This window comes from Leopardus geoffroyi, chromosome D3, assembly GCF_018350155.1.
Source record: "Leopardus geoffroyi isolate Oge1 chromosome D3, O.geoffroyi_Oge1_pat1.0, whole genome shotgun sequence".
Lineage (NCBI taxonomy): Eukaryota > Metazoa > Chordata > Mammalia > Carnivora > Felidae > Leopardus > Leopardus geoffroyi.
In genome coordinates, this window is record NC_059339.1 from 29,486,267 (window position 1) to 29,507,523 (window position 21,257).

General features: G+C 48.2%; 1 protein-coding gene across 2 annotated transcripts in view; it reads right to left on the reverse strand.

The window, feature by feature from the left end:
• Positions 1-1,209: 1,209 nt before the first annotated feature.
• The window catches only part of GNB1L (G protein subunit beta 1 like), a 68,749-nt gene continuing 48,701 nt past the window's right edge, over positions 1,210-21,257 (reverse strand). For both annotated transcript variants that reach the window (XM_045459365.1, XM_045459366.1), the window contains exons 7-8: positions 9,811-10,883; positions 1,210-8,816 (exon numbers count right to left, since the gene is read on the reverse strand). In XM_045459365.1, coding sequence (XP_045315321.1) covers positions 10,566-10,883 — 318 coding nt within the window. In that variant the 3' untranslated portion in view covers positions 1,210-8,816; positions 9,811-10,565. The remainder of the gene's footprint in view (positions 8,817-9,810; positions 10,884-21,257) is intronic.

Below are 21,257 nucleotides of genomic sequence, written 5' to 3' on the forward strand. Positions count from 1 at the left end.
TCACACTTCCACATGTCAAAGTGGGTGCCACACAGCATATGTTGAGATACAGTTTCTGCTCTAAGAGCTCCCATGTTCCCACGGGGAGGGACAGATGGAGGCCACCATGCTGGCCAGGTCCTCTGGGGGGGATGGGGGTGGACAGTCGACTCTATGGGGCAGGGCTGAGGGGCTCAGGACAGGCTCCACAAAGACAGACCACCTCAGGGGTAAGTCCAGTTGCCTGCCATGCTCAGGAGCCCGGTCCCCCAGGCGTGAGGGTCACTCTGGGAGAAAGGAACCGTTTCTTGGGGGGACAGCCATTAGACCCCAAACACAGAATTGCGGGTGACCAGAAGGGAGGCACCACACTGTAGGATTCCGTCTATACTCATTCTGAAAGAGGCGAGGCTACAGGGTGAGAGAGCAGACCCATGGGTGCCAGGGCTGTGGTGGGGGCCAGCAAAGGGGCAGGAGGGTATTACTGAGGCGGGGAGGGAGTGGAACTTGTGTTACAGTTCAACACAACCATCTTCAACAGAGAGTGAATGTTACTGAATGTAAGTTCTCCTCTGACATGAGAACCTGCTGTCCCTTCCTTGCCCCTTTCTTCCGTTTTGAGCCCATTCTGGAGTTTGTTCTTTCCCCTCTCACCCCCTCTCCACTCTCCTCCCTCTTTCCCCCTATAAGTGAGCTGAGCGGTGTGTGGGGAATGGCTGTAGGATTTGTTCTTCCTGATTAGCAAATCTAATCTCGTTCTTTTACTTCTCCAATGAGGGAAGGGGGACGTTGAGTTCGCGTGTTATGGGTAGGAAATGCGTGTGCTGCTGTGAGCTTCGCCCCCATGGCTGCGGACTTGGGCAGAATCCCAAGAATCCCCCCACCCGTCTGCACATCAGATACCCAATGTCTGTCTCGTCTACAAGGAGAAGGTCATGTGTTTCATGCAGAACTTTGTCCACTCCCATCTGATGGGATCAGGAGATTAGGAGGTCACTCCTAAGTTCTACATGAGCAGCTGCAAACTCCAGGTGTCCAGAGCTCACCTCAGATCCTGGGAGCCCTGGCTCCAAGAGGTGCCAAGTGCCTGCTTCGACACTACAGGCCCAGTGGCCACCAGCAAGGTCTCAGTTTAACGTTGAAGCCGGGTGCTGGCTCCCTGGGGTTTGCTGTGTTTCCTTCATCGTGGCCTTTGTTTGAGATTTCCAAAATAGAAAAAAATATCAATGGTTTGATAAATTCTCAAGATTTATAAACTGTATGTTGTATAATAAAGAATTCTCACTATAGTACACCCTAACTTGGGTGATATATTAAAACATGTCAGGTATACAGATATAACAGAATAAAATTTCCCCGACATTTATACATTGGTTGCAAATGCATCAAAAACACTTGTAAATATTTAACAAAAGTGACAAGCCTAACATATAGATCTGAAAATGTCTTAACATCTTACGAAAGATACACACACCATATGAGATTCACAAAAGCTTGTGCTAAAAGCACTGAACTATGTTTAGTTTCTCTTTGGATTGTTTCTTATTCTTCCTTAGGTGTGTTCTCAGCAACCCCAGGGCTCAGACTACCCACTGGGTCGGCGGGCTGTTTGGCTCCAGGCTAGGCGCCACAGGAAGGCCCAGTGCTGTCACTGAGTCTGGCCTACCCTGTAACAAAACTTCTCCACAGGTTGAGGAACTCTTAATGACAGCCCCGCCCTTCATATTTATTTTCAGCTTCTGACCCTTAGCTTCTCTCCCTGAGATGAAGGATTCTTTGGTTTCATGTGGACGGGAGGTCCAGATCTGCTGTCCATTTATTTGGAGATCTAGCCTGGTGTTTTGGGATGGGTAACCTTCTTCATGAGCAGTTCATCACACCCTGCAGGGTGGAGTGAGGGGTGCTCCCTATGCATGGCTCGGTGCTCCCACCTGGTGATGGTAGGGGGCCCAGGTCCTGTCCTGGGCTCCTTCCCCCTAGTCCTCGGGTCTCAGTTGTCTGTGCTCACTCTTTCTTGCTACCCAAAGAGAAACAAGGACAAGCCTCATTTTGTAAAGGATGAAGACATTTTGGCTTTCTTCCCTCATGAGGTGGGGTCTTGTGTCCCTTTTCGAATACCAGGGCTGGGCAAAGAAGGCTCCTTGCTGGTCTGCTGGATAAGCTCTTGGAGGCCCCATGTAAGAAGCCTGGCTCCCCTGAGACTGCCAGGCTGAGAGGCCATGCAGAAGCGTTCACATCGACAGTGTCCTCTGTGCCCAGTCCTCTCTGGTCTCTACTGCCCTGCTGAGCCCTTCCCAAATTCCTGGCCCCTGGATTCCATGAGTACAGATGACTGCTGGACACTGCTGAGTTTGGGCTGGTTTATTAATGGCACATTTTTTTTTTTAATGTTTATTTAATTTTGAGAGAGAGTGCACACGCCAAGTTGGGGAGGGGCAGAGACAGAGGGAGACACAGAATCCGAAGCAGGCTCCAGGCCCTGCGCTGTTAGCACATAGCCTGATGGGGGCTCAAACCCACGAACTGTGAGAAAATGACCTGAGCCAAAGTTGGACAGTCAACTGACTGAGTCACCCAGGCGCCCCTTAACATTCCACATCTTAAAAAACAATAAAAATATAACATTTTGTCTCAGTCCGTTCAGGCTGCTATGGCTTATAAACAACAGAAATTCATTTCTCACAGTTCTAGAGGCCAGAAGTCCACAATCAAGGCAGATCCAGTGTGTGGCAAGAGACCACTTCCTGTGTCCTTGAGTGGCAGAAGGGCAGGGGGAGCTCTCTGGGCACTAATCCCATTCACAAAGGCTCCACCTGTGACCTAAGCACCTCCTGCTGCCATCACCTGGAGGGTTGGTTTCAGCCTAGGAACTTGGAGGGGGACACAGACATTCAGACCATAGCAGTGTTCAGACACACTTGGCCTACTTAACTGTTACAATATTCTTCTGGTCTACTTCACGTTAACTTTTCTTGTTTTCGTGTCAGTGAGAATTCTTGGCCTATCACAATCTCACCAGTTTGAACAGATGACTGTTGACTGTCTGCTTGATGCCTGATGCATCCCAGACCTGTGTGGGAACCCCCCTTGGCCTCTCGTGCTGCTCTTGGCACCTCTGACCACATCCGGGCCTTGTGGCCGTAGCAGGATTCCCCACGTCTGCCCTGTGCCACAGAAGCAGCTATTCTTTAAAGAATGTTTGGCGGCCAGCAAACATGAATACTTTTGGCTTTGTGGGGCCAAGGTCCCAGACGCTGTTGCCCAAGGGTGTCTGTCAATGACACACAAGGTGTACTTTCCTGACCCTGCTCCAAGATCCGAGAGCCCAAGTCGGGTGTCAGGTGTGCACATGGAATGGCTCTAGGCACTCCCCCTTTGGCAGGGATATTTCATTTAAAACATTTCATTTAAAGGCCATGAGCACCTGTTTCAGTTTAGCACACAATACAGGTACACCCTACTTCCTATGGTTTGTGGCTCTGTCTCCCACTCAGATGTTTTCCTGCATGGATTTCCTCAGCGTGGTTTCGGAACTTCCTTTGTAGAACTGACAATCCTATACGTGGTGGGCATGTTTCCGGGTGGGCTGGGTGTATGTCTGCCCCACTCAATAGCAGCCTCCTGGCTCCCGGGATCTTGTTCAGCTCTGTCCAGCCCAGGTGCTTCCTTCCTGCCTGGCTCCTAAGGGAGGTGCCAGACAAGCTGGTGAGCTTGGCCTGGGGAAGCTGAGTCTAGGCAGGGCGCGTGTGAAACTGGGGGGCAGTGATGCTGTAGGAGAGGGGAGTGGGCTGGACATGGGGCGGCTGCGCTGCTGGAGCTGTGGGGCGTGGTGGGGAGCAGCGGTTCGCCTGCGCTGGAGCACAGGTGCACGGCACACTCAGCTTTAAGGTGTTCGTCTGTGCCAGCTCGTCTTTGACACCAGGCTTTCCCATGAAGTTATAGCTAGTTGAGTATCAAGCGTTTCTAAAGAACCCCCTGAAGGAATGTTTTTTCCTTTGTGCAAATAGTCCTTTTGTGCAGAGGGTGTTCTGTGGCTTCTTGGCACAGACACAGGTGGGTAACACCTGATTGAACATCAGTCACTCGGGAGTGTAAAGACACGCACTGCACGTCAGCACAAAGCCAGACTGCCGAGCGAGTGCAGCGAGGTCTCCCTGGACACTGCGCCACAGCAAGCCCTTCCTCGGGTAATCCTGTGTCTGTGTGCCTTGTCCAGCTCTCTGGGGCTCACTGCCCCCCACCAGACGTGGAGGCTGGTTTGCGTACTTCCAAAGCACATGGCTGTTCGACGTTACCCCATCTATGAAACTCAGGGAGCGCAGGAAAAGATGATGAATTCTCAACGACTGACCGTGGTCCTTGCCAGGTCTGCCGTGAGCTTCCTGCTTGTCCGAGAGGGACCTGGCCTGTGGTGGATGCTGGGTAAGCGCTGCCCACCTGCTGGGTGGGAATGGCTGTGAACCCCTCTTACAGGGTTACCAGAGGTCTGGAGGGGGATCTGCAGAAGGTTCCTGAGGCAGGTTCAGATGCACATACCGGGCCACCCACTTGCCCGAGCTGGCTGGCCAGAATGGCACAGCTGCTTTGCCTTTCAGGGCAGGTGGCCTTGAGGTGGGACCTGCTGCAGTCCCAGCCTTCCAGAGGCACCCTCTGCCCTGGAGGTGGTGGCAAGGGGATGCTTGGACTCCCCAAAAGAACATTCAGATCACACCCTGGGCCCATGAAAGTCACAGCACAGAATACCCCAAGGCCACGCCTGCTGGCTGTGAAGGAGCCTCAGGCCTTGGGCATCAGGCATCTAGCACAAACTTGTGGATTCTGCTAATAACCAGGAGGGCTGGAAGAGGACCCGGTCCCACTGATACCTAACTACAGTCTGTGAGGTTCCCACCAGCGGCCCCGGCTATCCTGTGCCCGCACTCCTGACCCATGGAAGCTGTGCCAAGGACAGGACAACAGAACACACTGAGCAGAGGGGTGCCTGGTTAAGCGTCCGACTCTTGGTTTTGGCTCAGGTCATGATCTCACGGTTTCATGAGCTCGAGCCCCGCGCTGGGCTCTGTGCGGATAGTGCTGCGGAGCCTGCTTGGGATTTTCTCTCTCTCCCTCTCTCCCACTTGCGCCGTCTCTGTCTCTCTCAAAATAAATAAATAAAACTTAAAAAAAAAAAAAAAAAAAAAAAGGACACACTGACCAGAGCTGCACACAAGAAACGTCTATAGCTTCTCCCAAATGAGTTTTCTCTGATTGTGTGCAGCTTCTCCACTAAGAGAGTATTAACGAAGACTTCTTTGAGACACTAGTGAGCCCCTCTCAGTGGCTAGGTTGGGCTGGAAAAGGTCTTCCTGAGGGTGAGGGTGACTGAGGACACATGATGAGTGATGCTTGTCTAGTTACATTCCCTTGGGGAACCACAGGTCTCTGCCTGGCTGCATTTCCTGTCCCCTGGGCACCCGCGCCATGGCCTTCCTCATCTTTCTGGATGATAACATCGATGTCGGTGATGAAGAAGCACCAGTTGGGCCACTGTGGACTGTGCTAAATCAAAGTGACCTCTGAATGAAACAGTGCTTAAGTGGAAGTCCTGAAAAATGTTGCTCGGCTAGGAAAGGCACTTTGGAAATGGGGAGAAAATCACAGGGATGATTTCGAAGAGCCACCCAGATGCCACAGACAGACGTGGCTGGGTGTGCGGAGGTGCTGGTGGGCTGGGAAGGGTCTTGATGAAAGCAACTTACATGAAGGAACACAGGCATGGCCTGGCCCCCAAGGTACCATGTGGACACGCAGACATGGCCTGTCAGCAAATGTGGTTGCTACTGGCCTGCAGGCAGGTGACCGGAAGGGAGTAGGGCTTCCCACATGGCCTGAGGTGAAGGCCAGGAGGCCCAGCCCAAGCCCTGCTCTCATTCTTTTGTCTGTTTAATAGGTTGAGGAACACCATTGGTAACTGGACTTCCAAGGACAGGTTTTATTGGCCAACACGAGGCATGTGGAAACATCTTTAAGGAAAAGCAGGCCTTTTGTACTGTGGTAAAATGGAAAGTGGAGAAAACTGTCACGGGGTGTGAGAGACCTCCTATGGGCCTCTGCCCGAGGCCATGCCCAGATCAGTTTTGAGGTGTTACCCCAGGGTGCCTCATGCAGACATCCTGCACAGCCTGAGGGAGATCTGGGAATGGGCTGGACCTTGGCAGACTGTAGTTTCCACCCAAGCCCAGTTCCTCAGGGTCCATCCAGGCTCCTCTTCATGGCTGGCAGGACTGCACGTAGTGATGCACCATAGTTTGCTTCTCTGTCCCTTCATCTGTCAATACATTTGGGGTGTTTCTAGTTTAGGGCTGTTATGAATAAAGCTGCTATGATCATCCATGCAAAGCAAAAGCCGCCACTCCCAGAACATTAAGGTCCCTAAGTTAACAGCAAAGGGACTGGCCATGAGAATGCACACATCCTTCTGGTAAAGCACAACCGTGGATCTACACAGAGGCTCCTCCTCATCGAGTACCTGCCTGTCATTGCGGGAGAGCTGCAGGGACGCCGCTGTGCCCACTCTGCAGCCCACCCTGGGATGGTCAGGGAGATCAGCTTAAGTGCTTCCAGCAAGGGGGCTGCACAGCTGTTGGAAGACAGCAGTGCTCCTGCACACCTGGGTCCCGTGGCGCAGCCAGCCACCGACACCAGGTCAGGTCTGAGGAGGGACATGACAAGGACTATCTGGGACTTTGCAAACATGAAGCATCTTCTTCAGGCTGGGCGTCAGAGTGGGGCCCCTGTTTTTGATGATGCTGCGGGGAGTCTGAGACTGGTCAGGTCTGTGGTGATTTGCTAACGTCCTCAGATCCTGTTGTACAAAACCTCGGGCCACATGGTGGGCCGAGAGGAGAGCCACGCTGGTTCAGACACCAGCGTTTCTAATACAGTTGGTGCCATTGCGGTTCCAGGTGGCTCAGCTGAATGGACAAAAGTCCTGGCCACCAGTCTTTCCCTATAACATCCATAAAGCCTGGCTGGCCTCAGAACATGCTTGCCTATCCACAAGACCCCATGAGACACACAGGTCCTGCAGGGCTGTCACAGCCCAATTTGGCCCCCATAAGTAGAGATTTGGCCACAAGACGTCCCCGGACACTGCTCACCAGCATGTGACCCCGGTGGGACAGCCCAGAGCCCAGTGCACGGTCAGTTGCCTGTGATCCTCTATGCACCTCTGCTGGTGCCTTTAACAGGAAGGTGAGGGCCAGGTATGGACGCCGGGTCTGCGTCTGCCAACACCTCCTCTCTACCATCTCCAGAGGCAAGACACAGGCAGTCAACACACACAGAGCACCTCAGACATTCTGGAAGTATCTCTGGCTTTAATAAACCTCATGCTGACTTGCACTACCCTGTCCCTTTGTCTGGAACACACACCTCCATGGCTGTTTTTGTAAATATGGTGATTCTGCCAAGAGACAGAGTCCCCAAGATTCCTGATGAACTGATGACACAGGCATATACAAGGGGCGGGGACACCATTTCCTTGGCCATTGGGTTCACAGCCTCTTGAGGTTGTACCAGCTCCAGGCCTGATGCCTCAGGGCCAGAGCTGAGGCAGGGTGGACGGTACCCCCACACAGGCTTCCCAGCCATGGCAGTGGGTTCTGGCAGGGCTGCCTGAAGGGCATGCAGAGTAACTGAAGGGGCTCGCCTCTCCCTTCCCCTGCTGTACAGGCATGCCCCTCCCTCCCGGCAACTGCCTGCAGCGCAGCCCATTCCCAAAAGTGCTGGTGAGGGTGGGATGTTGACACCACTCTGTGCGTTCACACCTTTGCTTTAGCAAGGAGGCTAGGTGCGTTCCGAGACTCATCCAACAATCCTTTGCTGTTTAGCATCAGCCCGTGGCTGCCTGGCCGTGGGCAGGATTAGCAAAGGTTCATTTTTCAGAATGACCACCCACAACCCAGTGTCCCACTGCCTGTGGTCATGTCAGCAGATGGGTGCCTCTTGCAGAGAGAAAGAGAAGGAAGGTGAGCAGCAGCACTGAGCAGCCCACGGCTGCTGTTCTAGAACGTCCTTGGTATATGGGAGTCATGGCAGGGCTGTGGCTCAGCCACCCTCCATGGTCTCTGACCTGACAGCCTCCCTGTGAGGAGCACCCCGAATGTGGCTCACTCGGCAGTTCCCCTCATGTCTGGTGAGGTTCAAGTGCCTGCAGCCTAAACAGAGCCTCTCCTTCGGACATTCATGCTGTGGAAATCCCTCTAGATGGGTCCCCTAACATCTGGTAGCCTGGCCACAGGACACTCCGGGGCCAGTGTGGTCCCTCCCAAAGGTGCCGGAGGACACTCTCCAGCACCTCTGTCCAACAGGGCCCATGTGGGTACGCCAGTCCCCAGGCAGGGCTGTCAGTGAGCTCCAACAGTGTGCCGTCCCCTCGGGAGTAGCCGTAGGTCACTGGGGAGGCTGGGCAGAAGATCCGAAGTATACGTGGTCAGCAGTGCAGTGCGATCTTTCCTCACAAGGCCTGGGTCTGTGATGGAGGGGCTGTGCCTCTGTTTTGGTGGCCTGGGTCAGACATCTGTCTGCTAGATCCAGAACGCTTCCGCTCAAGCAGACCAAGCCAGATTTGAGTAGGCTTCCCATCAGCTCCACTTCCAGGGCCCCAAGGCCACCAGCCCACACCTGCACCTCTGTGAGTCTGGCTGCTGGTGGCTGCAGTGGTCCGCTGCCCACCACACAACCACACCTACCATGTCTTGGGTCATGAAGTGCCACCACTAGGCCTTGCCACTCTGAGATCCACGGACTCCACTGCATTTAGAGATCCTTGCTCTGTGGCAGTGGCTCCAACTGACCTGCAGAGAAGAGAGACCACAGAGCTCTTCAAGGACACTGGGCTCCCCTTGTGGATGTATTCCTCCAAGACATGGGGAAAGGCACATGCTCCAGCCCGTCTTGTGGAGGGTGAGCAGGTCTCAGTGGTAAGTGCCCTAGAGCACCCCAATCCCCCTGAACCCTCAGGTCATTCCCTCTGCAGTACACGGAGGTTGTTCTGGCATTTCAACTGCACTTAGCAAACCTGCCTTGTGGTCCATGTTTTAACCAAGCAACCAAACCCTGGGGTCCTTTCTAACTCCTCAGGCTGCAGTGAGTCTAGACCCTCTGTTAGTGGCCCTGTTTCAATGGGTTTGGCCTCATGCGTCTCATATTCCTGCCACCTGGATCCCACACGTGTTCTCCAGATTTCTGTCTGCATGAGGGTCTTCTGGAGCACTGCCACTTCATCACGGGCCACACTTTGTACCTCACCCTTTGGGGCCTCCTGGGGCCTGAGTTTAGTTATAAGGCAAGCTGTGAGGTGGGGGAGCTGGTCCTGAGTATCCCACATGGACCCTGACCCAGGGGAAGCCCTTCCAGGTCCTTTAGGTAAAGAAGGACTGACCTCTTCAGGCAGGGACCAAAGGGGGCTTTTCTGGCAAAACAGCCAGTGCAACAAAGGGGTTTGAGGTCCCCAGCTTTCCTACCTGCCCACAACCTCCATCCCAATTTCCAGGGCCAACTTCCTTCCCAATCAATAGCCCAGCTTTGACGGCTGGGCCCAGCCATGCATGGAAGGAGACTGGGTGCACTGCCTACTTTGGTTGCTAATTCCCAGTTGCCCTGAGTACACGGCACTGGCTGGGACTGTGTCATTGATGGCTGTGTCAACCATACTTAATTCTGCTATGCTTTTCACCCTGAAGCCGCCCTTGCCATCCTTGGTCTTCCCCTCTTTGGGGTGGCACATCCTCCCATGGGTCCTGCGTTTGGCCTGGCCCTGAACCATGAGCTCTCTCTGCCCAGAGTTACCTTTGCCATCAGCCGTGGCCACCCTGCTTCTGCCGTGTTCTCTTGAAGGGTCTGGTCACTTCTTTCTACTGGTTCTGGCTTCAGCCCTGTGCATCAGAAGCTCCTGGCCATCCTTGGGTATAAGGAGCCACATGGAGTCAGCAGGACCTGGGGACCACATTCGGTACCCCCCATTGGACAGGGGTCAACTGTCCTGCCCATTGGAAAGTCTGAGGATGGCTCTCAGAGCTAACTCTAAGGGGGAAGCAGGGTGTCACCTTGGAGAATTTGTACTTTGAACCTGCAGGTTTGCAACTGGAAGTTTATTATAAAATAGTATCCCCAGGTTGGCCTCTCACCTGGACCACAGATGCCCAGGTGTCTGGCCCGGTTACTCTTTGTAAACTGCAGTCACTGTCAGACAGAGGCTGTATTTCACAAAAGGAAACATAAGCCGGGGCGTTTGGGTGGCTCAGTCGGTTGAGTGTCTGACTTAGGCTCAAGTTATGATCTCACGGTTCGTGGGTTCAAGCCCTGTGTCGGGTTCTGTGCTGGCAGCTCAGAGCCTGGGGCCTGCTTCGGATTCTGTGTCTCCCTCTCTCTCTCTCTCTCTCTCTCTCAAAAATAAAGACATTTAAAAAAAAAAAAAAAAAGGAAACCCAAGCCTTGTGAAGAAAATGAGGACTCCAAGGACTGGACACCTCTCGTAACTGGAGGAAGATAACTGTGACTGGTTGTCCTCAAGGGTCCTGATGCACGGTTACTACATGCCTGGGTCAGGCCAAGGCATGGGCTCCCACCTCCGTGTCCTCCACATGTCCTGACAAGGGAGTGGATGAGTCACTGCTAATCGGGTAGAGTGACCAGATGCTGATGCGCTGATCCCCGGACCCTGCAGCAAGCAAGCCATTGGCAGCGAAGGCCACACAGTGGACAGTAGCACTGTGGAAGGACAGTACAGCCAGTGGCTTCATTGTCCGCCAGTGAAACACACGGACACGATGGTCCCAGCCTGCAGTGGCCAGGATCTTGCGGTCTGGCCGGATCTTGACATCAGCAATCCCAGGATTGGTGAGTTCATGAGTTTTGCATACCTACAAGATCAAGAGCAGCAGAGAGAACCATGAAGTGGCTTTAGACTTGTCACAGGGGCTCCCACCTGTGGACATCCCCGGTCTGGCAGCTGGAACAAGGAGGGAAATGCAGGCTGCCAAGATGATTGCATGTTCCTATAAACTTACCCCCTACCTCCCAGGAGCTAGGCGCAGACCTCCTGAGAGGAGCAGCCTGACCACTGCCCTTGGCTGAACCCTTGGGTTATGAGAGGAGACTTCAGCCCCTTCCCTCAGAGAGCCCTTGAGGCCCCACAGAGCTACTCTGCTTCCCTTTCTATCAGGCCCTCAGGAAAGACCTCAGTGGGCTGGGTCCTGGAGTCCTTCATCACAGAAATACACTGCACTCTAATGAAATGCAAGAGGCATTTCCTGCTTGATAGAAGAATAAAGTCTGCATTTCTCCCTTCTAGGGAAACCTCACACCGACCCCAAAGCAAGAGGAGTACAAGAAACAAACTCCATCTTCAGCAAGAGGGGTTGAAGAGCCACCAAGAAGGGGAGCCAGTGGGTGCAGGTAGGAGGAGTGGGGGACAACAGGAAGGTGCAGGTCACAGGAGCACCTGCAGAGCCTGCCACACTGGCCATAGCTGAAACCTTAGTCCCTAGCCTGGTTCTGAGAAGGGGGCAGGCAAAACAAAACAAGGAGTTGCACAGACACATTCTATCTGTGTTGAGCCATTGGAAGCCAACCACTCTCTGGGGGCTGAGCGCTCCCACAGTCAGTGCTGTGTGATGACCCCTCCTCGACACATGCCTCCTGCAACAGGTAGGGATCCAGAGCTGCCTTTGTGGTCACAGGACCACTTGTGGTTATACAGCACTATCTCATGCATGGCAAGGCAATCTGGCATCTCTGTCCCCACACACTAAATGACAAAGGCACTCTGCCATCATTGTGACAATGCACAATGGCCACTTTCTTCTACTGATCCCATGATTGGTCTAGCCCTGTGCACCACAAGCTTTTGCTGCCCTGAAGTTTGCCGTCTCACCAGCACACCCTTTTCTCCTAATTCACTTCCTAATGGGGCCATAGCAGTCTTGGTTAAGAATTCCTCATCTCTGCAAAGATAAAACTAGGGAAAAGGAGGAAAGAAACATTTAAAAACAAATGGTAGGGGCACTTGGGTGGCTCAGTAGGTTGAATGTCCAACTCTTGGTTTCAGCTCAGGTCATGATCTCACAGTTTGTGAGTTCCAGCCCTGTGTTGGGCTCTGTGCTGACAGCATGGAGCCTGCTTGGGATTCTGTCTCTCTCTCTCTCTGCCCCTCCCCACTTGCTCTCTATCTCTCAAAATACATACATACATACATACATACATACATACATACATACAAATGGTAATATTCCTTGGAAGCAAACAAATATTGCCACCAAGCATTTTTGCCATAATTTAACAAAACAAAACTTCATGAAGCAATCACCTCTATAAAAGAAGAACCCAAAGTAGCAAACACAGAGGGAGGAAAACTGAACTGACAGAGCACAGGAAAGAAGTGGAAGAAAGAACTCAAAGAAATGAAGGGGAATGGGAACAGCAGAAGGAGACTGGAACTAGATAGGAAGAGCAGGAAAGATACAAAGTGAGCAAAATGAAAGAGAAACAAAGAGTTACAACAGACTGGAGAGAAAACAGCAGATGTAGAAGACAGGTGGAGGTGCTCTAACACTCAATGATTTAGAAAATCAATTCTAATTTCTAGAAATTGAAGTCTTACAATCCAAATCCAAAGACAGGCTTCAGGATGGTCAATGTTAAGATATGCCTTAGGAAAATCACCAGACTGAGGGGGGAAAAATAAAAGCCCTTTGGTGGTCAGGCAAAAAGATCAAGTTGACTGTGAGGTAAGGTTTAGGCTGTCCTCAGAATGTTCCATGGCCACATCTGTGGCAATAGACAGAGAAGGCTGTGAGGGTAGGCACGGTCCAAGAATTTTATATCTAGCCAAACTGCTGTTCAAGTATAAAAACAATAGACAAGCATTTTTGAACATGTAAGGACTCAAAGAATATGTTCCCATAAGCTCTTCTTGAAGGACTGGAAGATTAACTCTAGTCTCATAAGAGATAACCAGAGAACTTTAACAGATGATCTGGCAGAGAGTATGGAATCTACTTACCAGTGGGATTAGGTCTAAAACAATATGTGGATTATGGCTATAGAACTGGTTATGCAACTAACTGAAATATGGGAGGATACTGAGAGAGATGGAATTTTTGTTAAATTCATTGATTTGTTCATCTTTTGTCATTTGGGGCCTAAGATAAAATAGTCAACCTCATACTTGAGAGATTATCTGACAACCCACTGTAAGTAATGACAAAAACAACATTACTTCCTTCCCCACCCTTGACACTAGGTGCCATGATTTCCTAGAACTTGCCCTTGTATTTCTCCATACAAATATACTCAACAGATTTATAACTGGATTCCAAAGTTAAATCCAAATCTGTGCTATGTGTAAGAGAGACACCAAAAGAATGACTGGCAAAGATATACCAGGAGAGTGCACACAAGAGAAACAGGGGTACAGTGTCAGTAATAGGAAAGGTTGAATTCAGAGCCAAAAGCATGAAGACAGACTATATACCATACTTATCAATGATAAAGGGTACAATTCACAATGAAGAGCTATGACTATCTCTTTAAGAGATAAATAGGCATATCATTTATGAAGCAAGAACAATAGGAATGTGGCTTTGATGGAGTAATAACTGGTACCAGACCAGTCCTCATGCTATAAACAACTATCGAACTGGACAAAATATACCAAGCAACTGTGTCCAGGCAGTGGACAATAGGTGGGGAAGGGCAGCTGATGAGGTGGGCCTCTCAAAAACCCTAGCAGCAATCTGCCCAGGGAAATGTCCCAGCCATGAAATCTACGTGGTGCACCTCTGTGCACATGAAGCTGAGGAGGCAGAGATCACAGAGTGGGGCAGCTAGAGCAGCTAAATCTGTGGGGTGAGCCAGCAGCATGGAGGGAACTGGGGGAGGGATGGAAGGCCATGTCTGGTTTCCCTATCCATCCTTGTGTGGAAGGCTGGGCTGTACAAGCTCAGGACAGCACATGAGGTTTACCAGACAGTGGCTGCAGCAGGGTTAAATAGAATAGTTATAAGAGATTCAACAGTGATCTCCAGTGCATCCAGCCACAGTGCAAACACTGCCTGACATCCCAAGACCAACTGAGATGACACAATGGTCTTCAGGAATGAGGAACATACCTTTGGGTAAGGCCTACCCTGGACCTACTGTAACAATGCTAGAGACAGAGCTCTACATGGTCTGAAGGGGAGGCAGAGTTTGGAAGGTGAGTTCCACCACTTCGGAGGAGCCTGGGAAGGACCTTGGGCTTTCCACATATCTGCCCTGACAGAGCATAATGCCAAACCTACATAAGTTCAAGGTCAACAGCCAGTAACTGAATTGCCAGCAATAACAAAAGTAAACACTCTTCAGCGCAAAAGACTAGACTGTATTACAATGTCTAGCATGCAAACAAAAAATTATTAGACATGCAAAGAAGCAGGAATATATGACTCATGGTCAACTGGAAAAAAAAACACTAAATAGAAACTGACCCAGAATGACACAGATATTAGACATATCAAAGACTTTAAAGCAGCTGTTTAAATGTTTTTTAAAAAATGAAAGAAAATGCATTCAAATAATTACTAAAAATAATTGTCTTGATGAGTGAATAGACAGGAATTATTAGCAGAAAATGGGAGATTATATGGGGTGCCTGGGTGGCTCAGTAGGTTGAGCGTCTGAATCTTGATTTCAACCCAGGTCATGGTCCCAGGGTTGTGGATCGAGCTGTGTATCAGCTCCACACTGAATGTGGCATGCTTAAGATCCTTTCTCTCTCTCTCCCTCTCTCTCTCCCCTCTCCTCTGCTTACACTCTCTCTCTCAAAGAAAGAAAGAAAGAAAGAAAGAGAGAGAGAGAGAGAAAAAAAGGAAATGCAGATTATAAAAAAGAACCAACCCAGAACAACCAACAATATTTTAAAGGAGACGAACAAAGTTGGAGACTTAACGTTACCTGACTTCAGGACTTACTCTAAAGCTACAGTAGTCAAGATAGTGTGGTTATTGATGAAAGAGACAGATTAAGGGAACAGAATAGAGAGTCCACAAATAGACCCACATAGAGTCAACTTGTCTTTGACAAAGGAGCAAAGGAAACATAATGAAGGAAAAGACAGTCTTTTTAACAAGCAGTGCTGGAACAACTGGACATCCATGTACAAAAATATGAATATAGACGAACACCTTACATCCCTAATTCACAAAAAATAACTTAAAATGGATCACAGCTCTGAATATGAAACACAAGACTATAAACATCCTAAAAGATAACAGGAGAAAAACCTAGATGATCTTGGGTTTGGCAATGACATTTTAGATGCAACACCAAAGGTACGATCCATGAAAGAAAGAATTGAGAAGCTGAACTTCACTAAAATTAAAATTTTTCTGCTCTGTGAAAGACAATGGCAAGAGAATGAAAAGACAAACCACAGAATGGGAGAAGATATTTGCAAAAGATGTATCTGATAAAGGACTGTTATCTAAAATATACAACGAACTCTTAAGACTCAACACTAAGAAAACAAACAACCTGATTAAAAAATGGGTCAAACACCTTAACAGACACTTCACCAAAGAAGACATACACATGGCAAATAAGCATAAGAAAAGTGCTTCTGTCATACATTCTCAGGGAAATGCAAATCAGAACAACGACTAGGTTAACATTGTATGTCAATTATACTTCAATAATAAAAATTTAAAAAACCAACATCAGTGAGATACTCACTACACATTTGTTAGAATGGCCAAAATCCAGAACACTGACAACACCAAATGCTGACAAGGATGTGGAGCAACAGGAACTCTCATCCACTGCTGGTGGGAATGCAAAACTCTACAGCCACTTTGGAAGACAGCTTGGTGGTATCTTACAAAACTACACACAATCTTGCCACATGATCTAGAAATTGGACACTTTGGTATTTACCCAAAGAAGCTGAAAATTTATATCCATACAGAAAACTGCACATGGGTGTTTATAGCAGCTTTATTCATAATTGCTAAAACTGGGAAGCAACCAACATGTCCTTTAATAGGTGAACAGATAAATAAATGGTGGTGCCTCCAGACAATGGAGTGCTAAGAAGAAATGAGTGGGGTACCTGGGTGGCTCAGTCAGTTAAGTGTCTGACTTCAGCTCAGGTCATGATCTTGCAGTTCATGAGTTTGAGCCCCGTGTTGGGCTCTGTGCTAACAGCTCAGAATCTGGAGCCTGCTTCAGATTCTGTGTCTCCCTCCCTCTCTCTCTCTTTCTGTCTGCCCCTCCCCCACTCATTCTCTGTCTCTCAAAAAAAAAAAAAAAACAACAACATTAAAAAGAAATGAGCTATTGGGGCGCCTGGGTGGCTCAGTCGGTTAAGTGTCTGACTTCGGCTCAGATCATGATCTCACAGTCTCTAGGTTCGAGCCCCACGTTGTGCTCTGTGCTGACAGCTCAGAGCCTGGAGCCTACCTCAGATTCTGCGTCTCCTTCTCTCTGTCCTCCCTGGCTCACACTCTGTCTCTCTCTCTCTATCAAAAATAAACATTAAAAAATATGAGCTATCAAACCATAAAAAGACATGGAGCTATCAAACCATAAAAAGAATCTTAAATGCGTATTACTCAGTGAAATAAGCCAATCTGACCCCGCCATGATGTTCTGGAAAAGACAAAATCAAAGAGACAATAAAAAAAATCAGTAGTTGTCAGGGGTTAGTGAGGGAGGAAGAATGAACGGGCAGAGCACAGAGGATTTTCAGGGCAGTGAAAATACTGTGTGTGATACTATAATGGTGGACACATGTCATTATACACTCATCCAAACCCACAGAATGCACACCACCAAGAGTGAACTTATGTGAACTGTGGACTCTGGGTGATAACATGTCAATGTGGGTCCACCAGTTATTTACTTTTTTTTAATCTTTAAAAAAAATTTTTTTTTACCATTTATCTATTTCTGAGAGCGAAAGAGAGAGAGAGCGCACGCAAGCAGGAGAGGGGCAGAGAGAGAGGGAGACACAGAATTCCAAGTAGGCTCTAGGCTCTAAGCTTGTCAGCACAGAGTCTGATGTGGGGCTTGAACCCACGAACCGTGAGATCATGACATGAGCCAAAGTCGGATGCTCAACCAACTGAGCCACCCAGGCACCCCTCATGTGGGTCCACCAGTTATAATAGCTCTCCTGCTCTGGTGGGCTGTGGATAACAGAGGAGAGGCTATACATATGTGGGGGGACAAGGGGCATATGGGATGTGTCTATACCTTCCTCTCAATTTTGCTGTGAACCTAAAACTGTTCTAAAAAAAAGCCTTTTTTTGGGGAACCTGGGTGGCTCAGTCGGTTGAGCGACTATCTTTGGCTCAGGTCATGATCTCAGTTTGTGAGTTCAAGCTCCGTGTTGGGCTTTGTGCTGACAGCTCAGAGCCTGGAGCCTGCTTCTGATTCTGTGTCTCCCTCTCTCTCTGCCCTTTCCCCACTCATGCTCTGTCTCTCTCTCAGAAATAAATAAACATTAAAAAAAATTTTTTTAGGGGCGACTGGGTGGCGCAGTCAGTTAAACGTCCGACTTCAGCCAGGTCACGATCTCGCGGTCCATGAGTTCGAGCCCTGCGTCGGGCTCTGGGCTGATGGCTCAGAGCCTGGAGCCTGTTTCCGATTCTGTGTCTCCCTCTCTCTCTGCCCCTCCCCCGTTCATGCTCTGTCTCTCTCTGTCCCAAAAATAAATAAACGTTGAAAAAAAAAAAAATAAAATAAAGAAGAACTATAATAGAAAATGTAGAACTGAGAATCTCAATCGTTGAAATGTAAAATTTGTAGAATAGGTTTAACAGCAGACTGCAAATCATTAAAAATTAGTCAGTAAAGCAGAGGACAAATCAATCAACATTATTCAACCCGAAGAGAGAAGAGTGAATGAAGAAAACTCAACAGAGCTTCAGGAGCCTATGGAGTGATATCCAACTGTCCAACTGTCGAACTTATGAAAGCCCCTACATGGTCAAACTCTGAAAACTACAGATGAAAAAAATCTTGAAAGCTGCCGTGGAGTGAGACACGTGGTGCATCTGGGAATAATGATAAGATATGATGAATTCTCATCAGAAACTATGAACACCAGATGACAACAGAACACCTTCTTAAAATTAATAAATTAAATTAAATTTTATTTTTTAAGTGGACTTCACACCCAGCATGGAGCCCAGCACGGGGCTTAAACTCATGGTCCTGAGATCAACACCTGAGCTGAGATCAAGAGCTGGATTCTTAACTGACTGAGCCACCCAAGTGTCCCTGTACAACAGCTTTAAAGTGCAAGAAGAAAAACAAAAGCATCATCCCTAGGTCCTATAGGCAGAATTCTTTTTATTTTATTTACTTACTTACTTACTTACTTACTTACTTATTTAAATTAATTTATTTATTTTTAATATTTATTTACTTTTGAAAGTGAGACAGAGGGTAAGCAGGGGAAGACCAGAGAAAGAGGGAGACACAGAATCTGAAGCAGGCTCTAGGCTCTGAGCTGTCAGCATAGAGCCCGATGTGGGGCTTAAACTCACGGAACCGTGATATCATGACCTGAGCCGAAGTCGGACACTTAACCGACTGAGCCACCCAGGCGCCCCCAGAATTCTTTTTTAAAAAAGAGGGTGAAATAGACATTATGTGTATTATATACTACATACTCTTACAATAAAGTAAGCTAGAGAAGAGAAAATATTAATAAAATCACAAGGAAAAGAAAACACATTTATAGAACTACACTGTATTTATTAAAAAATCTGCATATAAATGGACCTGCACAGTTAAAACCTCTTGTTCAAGGGTCAACTGCACTATGCTTTTTTTTTTTAAGTTTATTTATTTTGAGAGAGAGAGAGAGTGGGTGACTGGGGGAGGAACAAAGAGACAGAGAGAGAGAGACAGACAGACAGACAGAATCCCAAGCAGGCTCCACACAGTCAGTGCAGACCCAGATGCAGGGCTCGAACTCATGAACCGTGAGATCACGACCTGAGCCGAAATCAAGTCAGACGCTTAACCAACTGAGCCACTAGGGTGCCCCTATACTATTTTTATTTCCTCTAAGTTCTAATAAATAAAAACTGATGATTTAGCACAAAACCAATAACACTGTAAAGTGGAGTTTAGACGGTGTATAGAAGTAAAATGTATAACAGCGGCAGGAGAAAGGGTGGGAAGGTGGTAACTGGTATCCTAGCATGGGGTTATGACGCACATAGGGGGAGTGTGGCAACATTAAGCAAGGTTGGGAATGTCAATGATGCATACTGTGGGCCTGCAAGGGCCTCAGAAGAAAATGGCAAAAGCTATAGCAAAGAAACCAAGTGAGGAAATAAAATGGAAAACTGAAATATGAATGCTTGATTAACACACAAGAAGGCAGGAAAGGGGTAAAAGAGGGTCAAAACAGAAGTGACGAGTGGAAAACAAGTATCAAGACAGCAGCCTTAATGCTGGACACATCAATAATTATATTAAGTGCAAACAGACTAAGTGCTCCAATTAGAAGGCAGAGATTGTCAGAAAGGATTAAAAAGCAAGACTAAGAAAGATGCTTTTTAAATATAAAGAGATGGACATTGGTTGAAAATAAGGGAGATGTGGGAAATGTGCCTTGAAAAGAGGAAACAGGAGAAAATTAATGCCACTTTATTAGCATCAGACCAAGCCGACCTCAAGACACCTGAAACTAACGTAACATTCATTGTGTGTCAACTATGCTTCAATTAAACAACGACAAAAAAAGACGTGACAAGAGCTACAGAAGGATATTTCATGATGACCAATCAGCAGGATGTGGGAACCACAGTAAATGTGTGTAATGACAGCGCTTCAAAATTCATGAAGTAAAACAGACAGAACCAAACAGAGAAATAGGCACATTCACAGCCACACTCAATGATTCAAAGACCTTGCTCAGTAACTAGCAGAAAACCGGACAAAAAGATCAGTAGGGATATGGAAGACTTACATGCTACCAACTACCTTGACCGAGGTCACGCTGACGGAACACTCCACCCACCAACTGCAGAACACACGCGTTCACCAAGATGTAGCATGTGCTGGGCCAAACACAAGCCTCAATAAATATCGAAATGTTGACATCATGCAAGTTCCTTCACTGACAGCAGAATTAAGCTAGATTAAAGATATCTACAAAATCAACAAATATTGGCAAATTAAATAATTTACTTCTAAGGAATAACTGGATCAAAGAAGAAATCACAAGAGAAAATAGAAAGTATTTTGAACTGAATAGGGGCACCTGGGTGGCTCAGTCAGTTGAGTGTCTGACTCTTGATTTCGGCTCAGGTCATGATCTTGAAATCTGTGGGTTAGAGCTGCACGTTGGACTCCATGCTGACAGCGCAGAGCCTGCTTAGGTTTCTCTCACCCCTTCTGTTTCTCCCCAACTTGCGCATGCGCTCTCTCTCCCTCTCAAAATAAATAAAGGAACCAAAAAAAAAAAAAAAAAGAAAGAAAAGAAAAGAAAAGAAAGAAAGAATTTTGAACTGCATAAAAATGAAGATACAGAAATCAAAATTTGTGGGACAAGACCCACAAAGGCTGGTGAGCTGGCTGGGAGCTGGCTTCCCCATAACCCAGTGAAGGGCCAGTACAAACCCACAGAAGCACCTAGAACTGTGGGCACCATCAGTGTGCAGATTCACACACTCAGAAGCTCCCAGTAAATGTTCCCTAACAGGTGACTGTATCAGCTTCTGGAAGAAGTGCCTGAGGAGTGAGACTGCCTGGATAACATTTACGGTTATGAAACAGCAGCGATGAAATGCATTCCATGTGCAAAACCAGCTCTGTGAGAGAGATACCTACATCTGAAGAAAAGTTGAAGGCAAAAGATTAAAAAAAAAAAAAAAATCTACAGGGGCACCTGGGTGGCTCAGTTAGTGGAACATCCGACTTTGGCTCAGGCCATGATCCCACAGTGTGTGAGTTCAAGCCCTGCATCGGGCTCTCTGCTCTCAGTGCAGAGCCTACTTCAGATCCTCTGTCCCCGTCTCTCTCTGCCCATCCCCCGCTCACACACGCTCTCTTTCAAAAATAATTGTTTAAAAAATAATTTAAAAAAGTTTCAAAGCTATAAAAAGAAGTAGTAAAGTCAGAAGAAATCTGGTATGAACCATATTAATAGTTGGCAAAATAGGCTTTTAGGCAAAAATCCTTTTCAGAGATAATGAGGTCACTAAAGTATAAAGCTTCATTTCCCTAGGAAGATGACC